The sequence below is a fragment of the Akebia trifoliata genome, chromosome 16 (assembly GCF_017979445.1).
Source record: "Akebia trifoliata isolate Shusen 1 chromosome 16, ASM1797944v1, whole genome shotgun sequence".
NCBI lineage: Eukaryota > Viridiplantae > Streptophyta > Magnoliopsida > Ranunculales > Lardizabalaceae > Akebia > Akebia trifoliata.
In genome coordinates, this window is record NC_141390.1 from 561,900 (window position 1) to 573,386 (window position 11,487).

Below are 11,487 nucleotides of genomic sequence, written 5' to 3' on the forward strand. Positions count from 1 at the left end.
TGAGTTAAAGAGAGTTAGAGCTTCAATGATGCCAACAAGGCCAAAAGAATCAACAAGGTAGGTTCAGAGCCTACAAATCCCAGTCTACCAACTGCCTACTCCACAGAGATCTACGAAGAATAAATCATTGACATTGTTATGCGTGTGGTCAGGTGGAACATATTAGGAAATAATGCCCTTTATCACAGTCGCGAGCAAGGATTGTGACCCAAGAGAAAGTACTTGTCTCCAATGAAGTTTTGGAAAGTACAATTTCTAATTATAATATTAGAACGTGGAGTTTTACTCAATATTGGTTCATCTAGATTATATAATTCTGTGAAGAGTTTGCACACTTGCTAGAGCTAGAAACCACTGACACAGGTCAAGTAATGAAATTATTTATACCATTGGGAGGCCTTGCGAAGAAAGAATAAGATTTTTGGAAGATCATTTAAGAACTTGCAAAGGAATTAGAATAATTGTAAAGTGTGAAAAGACAAGTGATGTTCAATTGGTACGCTAGTCTTTATATCAATAATCTAGTCAATTACTTGTATATTATGCTAGTAGATAAGCAGGTGTTTCTTGTATATCCTTTATGTCGAGAGCTACTTCCTCGAATATCAACGCAGGGAGTCGTGTATCTTTCCTTTCGATTGAAGATGGTTTAACTTTGGGAGGCCTAACGACTGAACTATTAGATAAAGTAGTTCTTGCTTTACGACTTCTTGAATCGATTATCTTCCTTTAAAAAGATAGATCATCTTTTTCCTTTTATCTTTCTATCCTCGGTGTCGGTTCTAATTCTTCTTTTGCCTTCTCCTTTCACAATTGCCTTCCAGTAGAAGAATTCATTATTATCGTTCTCGTTACGTGATCAATGTTTTCTACAGACAAGCGCTCAGTTCAAGAGTTCGATCGTGGTTCCTTTTCACTCCTCGAAACGAAAGCGTTATAAGTAAAGATTATGATTCCATAGAAGCAGCGGCTACCACCTACCTGTGCCCACATCCATCCTAAAGAGATTTAGTAGAGTATAAGTTAGGAGGTGGGTTGATGTAAAATGTGAGAAAGAATAATCTTGTGACAATGTTGCATTAATGATGACTTAATGGAATTGTGAGAAAATAGATGTATGATTTATCCCCTCGAGTAAGATTTTAAATTATAAAGGTTATGACAGAGGTTTTGAGGAAATATTGCAATAAGTAGAAAATGTAATATTGAATTAAATATAAAGATAATGGTGTGTTTGCGGTAAGACTATGCATTGAGGAGTAATATTCATAGCAATTATGAGTAAAATATAATAGACGGTGTAATTGGTGAGAGAAGTAAAGATAAAGAATAGAGAAGATGTAAAAAGATGGTTGTTGATAGACATTGGTGGGGAAGTGATACAAGGTAAATTGATTTTTATCTTAGGGTTAACAAATAATGGATTTGTTGGAGTATGAATTTGAATTAGAGTGATAAAATAATGAATATGTTGGATTTACGGAATATGGGAGATATAAGTCTACGAGTTATAAATGAGATTGACTTGGGACTAAGAATAGATCGTAATCGAAAATAGGTGTTGTTTATTATTCATGTCGTGTTAGTGGAATCGCGACAAAGCTCAATAAGGTATGATTTCAATTTCGAGGACGAAATTTTATTAAGGGGGGGAGAATGTAAAACCCCGAATTTTCAATTCGTATCTCGAGGAAAAAATAAATAGTGGAATTTTTAGAAAATCTTGAAAATGGGACTTAGGGATAAAACTTTAGGATATTTCTATTCATTTTTAATAGAATCTGACCTCACCATTGAATTTAAAATGATCAAAAAACATAGTTTAACCTGTAAGCACGCTCAAGTGCGAGTCCGAATAGAAAAGTTGCAAATCCTCGATTTTTGAGTCGGACCAGGCTAAAATAGTGAATTTTTGCTAGAGCAAGAATTATTAAGATTCGATTATACCATTGGATTCCTAACGAAAAATTATTGAAGATGGACTATTTAATTGTCATTTTTGGAGATCAGGAAGTCGAATTATTGTCAAAAACGAAAACGACATCAAGTTTAGGGGTCACCTCAGGCTAAAAATGTAAATTTTTGATGGAGATATAATTTGTAGAAATTGACTGAACCATTAGATCCGGAACAAAAAATTAGGCAAAATAGAGTATTTATTTGTCAGTTTTGGACTCCGGATGATCAAGTTATCATCGATCAAAATAATTGACAAAATACCGAATTCGTCCCAAATTTTATATAAATAAAAATTTTAATTTTTTTTATATCTCATCTTCCCCAACCCGTCATACAGCCGCGACAAATTCAATAAACAATTTGGAATGGGGTCCTCCCAGTAGACCGATTTAGCATACTATTATAAGCAAATTCAGCCTGTGCAAGAGCAAGATCCCACTGATTCAGCTTCTCTCTAGAAATGTAGTGAATTAAATTCCCAAGAATGCGGTTCACTACTTCCGTTTGACCATCGGACTAAGGATGACTCGTGCTATTGAAATTCAGGGATGTGTCAAACCACCTCCATAAAGTCCGCAAAAAATGACTCAAGAATTTGGTGTCCCTATCTGAAGTGATGGATTTGGGAACCCCATGCAAACAAACAACCTCTTTGAAAAACAAATTTGCCATGTGCACTGCATTTGAGGTCTTTTTGCAAACAATAAAGTGAGCCATTTTGGAATACCTATCAACCACCACAAATACAGCATCAAATCCACGTTGGGTTTGCGGAAGGCCCAAGACAAAGTCCATGGAAAGATCCTCCCAATGTGCTGCTGGAATGGGCAAAGGCATGTACAAACCTGTATTTTGAGATTGGCCTTTGGCAGCCTGACAAATGGGGCATCTTTTAACATGACTGCCAATGTTTCGTTTCAGTTAGGGCAAATAATACCTCTCCTCAACAAGAGTTACTGTTTTGTCACGACCCAAGTGTCCACCCAAGCCTCCACCATGTAATTCATGAATTATTTGATCTCGTAGTGAACTCTTCGGGATGCACAATTGGTTGCCTCGAACAAATAACCCTCTTGAATTTGCATTCCGTCAACGAAAGGTCCCGACTGACATTTTGCCCAAATATCCTGAAAATCTTCATCGTCTACATAGAGCTTTTTGAGACAGTCAAACCTGATCACTTCAATTCGCATTGTGACAAGCAACAGCGCCTTCTTGCTTAGAACATCAGCTACCCAATTTAATTGACCCGCCTTATGCTTCAAAGTGAAAGTGAAGCGTTGTATAAATGAAAATCCAGCAGGCATGCATCTGGTTGACACTATTCTAGCTATTGATAAATTTCAGCACTTGGTGGTCGCTAAATAAGACAAACTCCTTATGCACCAGATAGTGTTCCCAAACCTTCAAGGCGCGAAAAACAGCATACAATTCCAGCTCATAAGTAGACCACTTCTAGCGAGCTTCTCGTTGTAGAACGCAACCAGTTTGCCTTCTTGAGAAAGTACAGCACCAATGCCAACAATAGAGGCATCGCACTCTACTTGAAATAGCTTGTCAAAATCTGGCAGTGCTAAAACTGGAGCAGATGATAATTTCTCCTTGATCAGCGTGAAACTTTGTTCTACTTCCTCTGCCCAATGGAATTTCCCCTTCTTCATGCATTCAGTAATTGGTGCGACTATCCGGCAAAAATCTCTGACAAACCACCTGTAAAATGTTGCCATACCATGAAAACTACGAACCTCACCCACTATTTGTGGAGTTGGCCACTCCCGAATGGCACGGATTTTTTCTTCATCAACTTTAATCCCATCAGCACTTACCACAAATCCCAAAAATAACAAACTGCTAGGCATAAAGTTGCACTTCTTTAAATTAACATACAACTTATTTTGCTGCAAAATTGTAAGTACTTCCCTCAAGTGCGCAGAATGGTCAGATTCGTTCTGGCTATATATTAATATATCATCAAAGTACACCACAACAAATTTTCCAATGAATGGTTTTAATACCTGGTTCATGAGCCGCATGAAAATACTAGGCACATTGGTGAATCTAAATGGCATCACTAACCATTCGTACAACCCCTCCTTAGTCTTAAAAACAGTCTTCTATTCATTTCCAGGCTTGGTCCGAATCTGATGGTACCCACTTCGCAAGTCAATTTTCGAAAAGACTTTGGATCTAGCCAGCAGGTCTAGCATATCTTCCAATCGAGGAATAGGGAACTTATATTTAATAGTGATCTTGTTGATTGCCCGGTTGTTGATGCACAGGTGCTAAGTACCATCCTTCTTTGGAACTAACAAGGCTGGTACAACACAAGGACTCATGCTCTTCTGCACCAATCCCTTCTTAATCAACTCTTCTACTTGTTCTTATAGAATCTGACTTTCCTTGGGACTCATCCGGTAATGTGGACGATTAAGCAAACTGGCTCCCGATGTGAGATCAATTTGATGTTGTATGTCCCGCATAAGAGGCAACCCATCTGGTAGCTTTGACAGTATAATTTCCTGAAATTGCTCTAGCAAAGGTTTAAGCGCAGGTGGAATTTTTATAGATTCTCTGCCAAATTCTTTCCCAACTACTACAGTAAAAATCTCTCCGAATTCCTTAGTTTCCTTTATGAATTTGCTCCCATCCACTAGAAATACTAACTTGCTATTTGACTTCGGTTCAACAATTGAAAATTCCTCTTTTATGGACCCCAAAACGATCTTCAAGCCTCCCTTCATGAAAACATATTCGTTAGCACAGCCCATGTATGTAGCATCCACATCGAACTGCCATGGTCGTCCCAAAATCATATGGCATGCATCCATCTGCACCACGTCATACACAACTTCATCTGCATAATTCTTCCCAATTAAAAATTAATGCACAGATTTCAGTTACCTTCACTTCAACACTCCGTTTAATCCAATCAATCTTATACGGTAAAGGGTGTTTCTCAGTTTGCAAGCACAACTTTGTAACCATTGCTTTCGACATTATATTTTCACTACTGCCACTATCAATTATGATATCACAAACCCTTTTGTTCATAGTACATCTAGTTTGGAATATATTATGCTGATGAGATGATTCTCCATGTTTTGGTGCTAACAAAAGTCGTTGAACCACCAAGGAGCGTGACAACAACTCCCTTTCGTTACCACCCGTTACCTTTTCCTCTTCATAAATATAGGTCGCTTCATTCTTGTTCTCATCTGTGTTGAATCTACCATCTGCTTCTGGCTCCACTAGATTAATGGTACCCCTTTTAGGATACTTGTTGGAATGGTGTCCTGGCTGTCCGCATCTGTAACACCCCGGATTTTCAACTCATATCTCGAGGAAAGTAAATGGTGAGATTCGGAGGGAAATATCGAATGAGAAACTTAGAGTAAAATACTCGAATATTGCTATGATTAATTTCGAGGAAAATCGACTTCGCCATTAAATTCAAAAGGATCGAAATATATACATTAGCCTGTAAGCAAGTTTGAATTCGAGTTCGGAGGAAAAAGTTATAAAATCCTCGAATTTCGCATTAAGTGGGACCCAAAATAGTGGAATTTCGTTAGAGCGAGAATCGAAAAGATTTGATGATACCATTAGGTCCGTAGCGAAAAATTATTCGAAATGGTATATTCACTTGTCAATTTCCGAGTCTGAATGGTTAAGTTACGAACGAAGTTAGAAATGATGGGAAAATTACAAGTATGCCATCAGCTTTATTATAAAAGAAATCTTATTTCTTTTATTTCATTTCATTTCTCTTCTTTTCCAAGGAAACCAAACGGTAGCCACTTCTCAACCCAAGGGTTTCAACCCATTCCCATCAAGTTCTAGCCCGAACGAAGCCGAGTTGAACCTCGACGAAGAAGACAAAGTTGTCGGTCACGTCGAGAGCTACAACTTCACCATCTTTACTTACCCATTCTTGTTCTTTTTCCCCATCCTCCATCAAAACCAGCCGGGTAGCTCGAGTAAACCTCAACACATTCCATCCGAGGGCTTCATCAAGTTAGGAGCTAGGTCTATACTTCATTTTAGAGGAGAAGGAAAGCGTCATTGTCGGATACCTTGCAAACCCTCGCTCGTTTCGCATCCAAGTCAGCCCAACCTCGACTCTCGAGCCACCAACCTTGATCATTGTGTGAGTTTATCACGTTCGACGTCCACAACCAAGTAAGGGACTTCCAATTCTTATTGGTAGCTTTAGATTTCCGAAATGTGCATTTAGGGTTTTGAAACAAAACTTATTGTTTGCATTTAAATCGTAGAAATTGGTGTTTGATTTCAAATTCATGGTAGAAGTAGGTGTTTTGTTTATGCTTTATCGAATGTTGAGAACAAAATCGTGGGTGGGTCGAATGGTTCGAAGAATGGAAGAAGAAATCGAAAAACCCAAAAGTCGCGAGTGAGGTTCAGGCTGTAGGTGGGAAGGGTCGGTTCCACCGGCACCTACCGAAGGCATCCTGTCGGTCCCACCGACAGAATGTTGCTTCTGCCACCGACGAAATCAAGAAACCGTAGAAAATTTTGTTCTGTCGGCAGGACCGTCGGTCCCACCGACATCTACCGATGACCAATATGTCGGTTCCACCGACAGAATCCTGGTTCTGCCACCGATAGCCACCGACAGATACAGTTTTGATCAGAACAGTGTTCTGACTCTTGGCTTGACTTCCTCACACCTTATACACTATTTCTCACCCTTTATTTCATTAAAAACATTTAAGTAAATGTCCATTTACTTTAAGTTCTTTAATGAAATTAAGGTTTTACCCCCCATTTCGGAACAATGGGAATGGTTTTAAGATCCAAATCTCAAAGGATCAAAATCCGAATTTTGGTTTCAAGAACAAAACGTAATTTTCGACGTTTTCGACGAGTTTTCAAAATGAAATAACTTTCGCGTTCCTTTGAATTAGATTACAAAAACTATATGGTGTCGAATCTCATGATCGAGACTTTCATTTCGAAAAACCCATTTTTAATTTCGAGAACTTTGAAAAATTGAGTTTCCAACACTTAGCCAAATTTTCACCAGCTTTTACCATTTTTAACAGCTTTGGTCTCGTGCATTGCCGGGACCTTGTTTTTGAATAAACTTCGATGGTTTTCAATGGAAAGACCAAAAGAATGACTTTGAAAGATTGAAAATGGATGGTCGATGTGAAAAGATGAAAAGTGAGAATGTCGAGAGAATGGGAAAAGGGAATGAACGGTAAAATGTCAGAATCACACCCGAGGGGTGATGTCTGCATTTTACATTGTATGTTGTGTGTAGGTTGGTGAAAGGATATCCAGGTTATTAATGAAAGGGTTGCATGTTTATTTCCGATTATGTTAGCGCTTGCGCTGAGTACTGTTATTTATTTTAGGCCGATTGGCCACGGTTGCATGGTAGGAACTGGATATCCGTTCTCAACCCTGTTCTGTTAATTTCTCTTTTGTTTTAAATGAAAAATCATATATGTACGTAGCTATTTTGTGAGCTGTTAAAGGGTTTGTGAATGCCTGAAGGGATAGTGTGTCACATCATCCGGAGGGGTGCACTATCCTGGGATGTACGGTAGGGACCACCAAACTCATACGTGGTATGGGACGCGTATGAGAGTGGAGTCACAACTGGAATCCGGGTCCATTCCTTTCTTATCTTTACCAGTGAACGTGTTTTGTAAAGGTGGTCGTATACGAGTGGAGTGTCTTTTGGGAATCACATGCACGCCTGATAGGCATAGACGAAGATGATTAGTCAGTGATCACTAACAATCTAGTAGTAGTCGAACGTTCTGACACATCGAAAAGAGACCCATTGCTTACGGTCACGTCAAACGGCCAGCCTGAGCCGGATAAATGGTCACCAGTGTGGTAAGCGCAGCGACCGGCCACAAAATCAGGAACTAAAAGCCAGATTTATGTTATAACATCATGTCCCGACTGGGAGCGATCCAGTCGTGAATCCCAACGCTCAAATTCCATTACTCCACCACTTGTATTATGTATCTGTTGTTATATTTCGAATTACAAGCTGAGAAGCATGTCTATTATTTTAATGTTGTCAACATTATTTGCATAAAATAGAAAATGTATAATGAGTATGGATGATTGATGTTATGTGTAATTTTTAAACTGTTTAGTTGCTCATCCCTGGCTATATGTACCAGTTGATCGTATTTTATCTTGTAAAACCTTGCATGTATTAAAATGTTCAGTATGCTTTATTCGATCATACTTAGGAAGGATTATTAGTAGGAATTGGCTGTGGACTTACTGAGTAGCCATTGTTACTCACCCTTTCCTTCCTATTTTTTTTAGTTTCAGCACTTACAGTTGTCGAAGCAGGCGTAGAGGCAGTAATTGAGGAGTATCTGGTCGATCAGATCGACGATCAGATTTTATTGCCTGGTGAGCACTAGGACCACATCCCTTAGTGTTGTCAGTTTCACCCAGGATGTATGTAGTTTTTGGATTGAGAGTTTAGGCCTATGTTAGAGTGAGAGTGTTTTGGTAAGCCTGTATATTGATAAATCTTCCGCACTTTGATCTACTTACATGTTAGATGTAATTAGTCTTCCGCTGTTATTTTCCTGTATCTACATTTTTATATACAGGTTTTGTTATAAATTGGTTTATCAGGTTTGAGTTCCGTGAAACGCTAACATAAACAAAGGAGACCATGCCGAAATTTCGAGGTGCCACCTAGTACCTTGGGATTTGGCCTTGGGATTTGTGTTAGCGTTTGGCGGGGTGTCACAGCATCTATAGCACTTGTCAGACCCCAAACGAGCATAAGGGCTACGAGGTGCCACTTTTGGTGGAACAGTGTTGGTTGGCTTTGTTAGGCCTCTACTGTTACCTATCCCGCGAATGGTGTTAGACAAAGGTGGCTAAGTCATTGGGGTTTTTCCTTTATTTATTACAATACAGTTAGAATCAAAGGAATTCTTGCTACGGCCGTCGCCTTCGATCTGTCCAATTGAGCTTCCCCTTTAATAGCCAATGCAACAGCTTCGGTTAAAATGTAGGTTGTTTGCATCGCAACTCGATCCTGCATAACCCAATGCAGCCCCCCAACAAACCTAGCAACTTGTTACGCATCTGTTTCCAGTAGGTTATTACGCGACAATAGCCTATGGAATTCCTCTAGGTAAGCCTCGATTGTTTTACTTCCCTGCCTACAATCCTGATATTGTTGAAACAGAATCTGCTCATAATCTGGAAGAAGATACCTAGATCGTAATAGTCATTTCATCTTAGCCCATGTCCGAACCTTCCCCTTTTCCTTATCGAATCTGTGTAATTTGCAACTGCTCCCACCAAGCAAAGGCTCCTCCCAATAGTCTGTACGCTACTAATTTCACCTTTTTATCTTCAGGAATATCCATATAATCGAAAAACCTCTCGACTAATACCAACCAATCAAGAAACCCCTCGATCCGAAGTTGACCATTAAAACTGGGCAAGTCCATCTTCATACGAAAGGTCTGTCAATCCTATTTTCCTTGGTAGCCCATCTGATGATTCTGAAGTATGGCTTCAGCATCTTCCTCATCATCACTCAAGTTATCCTCATAGGCTAGCTGCCAACGTGGAATCTCTGGATGGCATTCACGAACATCTTCAACCCTCTCTCGGTAAGGTTGACGACCCGTTGGACCATTCTCTCCCTACTAGTGTATTTTTTTTTTCAGATTTTATTTTTGGAGGTCCCTCCTCCGTGCTAGGAATTCTTCTACAATCTATTCTACATAAAGGGTAGAATGCAATTAAAATAAATATAAATATAATATAATATAATTATTATATTATATTATAAAATATTATAAGTTAAAAGGTGTTGTCAGCTGTGATACAATAGTTGTATTAATTTATATATTATAATATAAATTTTATATTATTAAAAAATAAAGAATAAGTCGATATTCATTAAACTTATGACATTAAAATCGAAACAGAAATCGAGTGAATTCGAAAATGGGTTCACGAACATTGCGTTCAATCAAAATTTAAACACATTTAGGATGGGAATTAAGATCCGACACTGAAGAAGAAAATGTCAATGACTTCGAAATATACTTAGTCACCAGATTATTTGCTCGAATCATCAAGAGAATTAATTAGAAAAATCATTTTAATGTCGTAGGGAGACGAAAAACCCAGTTGCAAAGGTCGGAAACTTATAATGTCAAATCCATAGTATAATTTTCAATGAAATCTGTTTATTTCAATTTTATAATTAATTTTAAATTTATTATGATTTAAATTCAAAATTCATGCATTGAATTGTAGAATAATTCATTTTATTTATTTTCTCTAATATTTAAATATCGTGAAATAAAAATAAATGAATTTGGGTGAGTGTAACCAGAAAATCAATTTGTTTAACAAATTGATTTTCATAATAATTTTCGTAGAGTGCTCGGTGTAAAAATTATTAAGACACTCTATTTTGAAAATGTATTTTCATTGGATAATTATCTATTAAAAGATAAAAAATGTTTAAACTAAATTTCAAATCGAGAATGAAAGTCTTGATTGTTTATAATCGAGAATGAAAATCTTGATTGTTTATAATCGAGAATGGGATTCTCGATTGGTTGGAATCGAGAATGAGATTTTTGGCTATATGTGCTTGTGTTGAGAAATTTTCAGGTTTAGAGTGTTTTTTAGCATTATGTAATAGAGTATGAGATGCAATTAGGACAGTAACCGCGGGACGGTGTACCTGCATATTTACTACTTTCAATATATTAATACATGTTTATAATTGTAGAATACTTGGGAATATCATCACACTTGCAAATTTATTTTAATTTATTTTAAATGAATTTTGAAAAATATAATTATTATTTTTGTAATCCATTAAAAGGGTAATGAATGCCCATAAGATTAATCGGTAACTCTTTTCAAAAGAAACCAATTAATTGAGAATAATCAGGGTGTGATATTATCTCCGGTAGCATGGGATACCACTTGAAAATATCTTAGTACTTACTATTTGAGAAATTATTATCTTATCTTTATTGAAAAATAACAAATTGTACTGTAAATATGATTTATAAATGATTAGATTGATTGAGGACACATGCATACCATAGATGTACGATGAAGCAAGCTTGTCAAATGATCATTTACAGTATATACTAATCAAATGATTAATTTTCATTAGGAATCAACGGCCAACTTGAATCAAAAAACACGGCCAACCAATTATGGTAAATTGCCAAATCGACCATAAAATCAAGAAGTAACAGTGAGTTCCACACTGGTTAATTACTAGAACATCGATATTCATATTGGTATTTTTATATCGGTCGTGTACCTCGTCATTCTTATCACTTACACAACTAGGATTGATATTCTTATGACATGTTTATATTTTATTATTTTATTATTAGATGAAGATATTTTGTTACTGTTTTATTAAAGATTAGCCTGTTTCGAGTGTCATTCGTTTTGTTTATTTATTTAAAACCTGCATTATTTAAAATATATTAGCTTGCTTATCCATTCATATTAGGATTATTA

The 11,487-nt window shown here is 37.2% G+C and overlaps 1 protein-coding gene across 1 annotated transcript; it reads right to left on the reverse strand.

The window, feature by feature from the left end:
* Positions 1-2,307: 2,307 nt before the first annotated feature.
* On the reverse strand, positions 2,308-3,266 carry LOC147382137 (uncharacterized). Its single transcript, XM_086428395.1, has 3 exons — positions 3,015-3,266; positions 2,687-2,832; positions 2,308-2,413 (listed from the first exon to the last, which is right to left on the reverse strand). Exons 1-3 carry the CDS (start codon positions 3,264-3,266, stop codon positions 2,308-2,310), a joined length of 504 nt encoding a protein of 167 aa, XP_086284521.1.
* Positions 3,267-11,487: the final 8,221 nt, after the last annotated feature.

Excerpts from the sequence above, each read along its gene's own strand:
- LOC147382137 (XM_086428395.1), bottom strand. The coding sequence starts at position 3,266 with ATGCCTGCTGGATTTTCATTTATACAACGCTTCACTTTCACTTTGAAG. Across the intron at positions 2,833-3,014 it reads AAGAGGGTTATTTGTTCGAG|GCTGCCAAAGGCCAATCTCA; the intron begins GCAACCAATTGT and ends CCCATTTGTCAG. Across the intron at positions 2,414-2,686 it reads GTATTTGTGGTGGTTGATAG|AGAGAAGCTGAATCAGTGGG; the intron begins GTATTCCAAAAT and ends CTACATTTCTAG.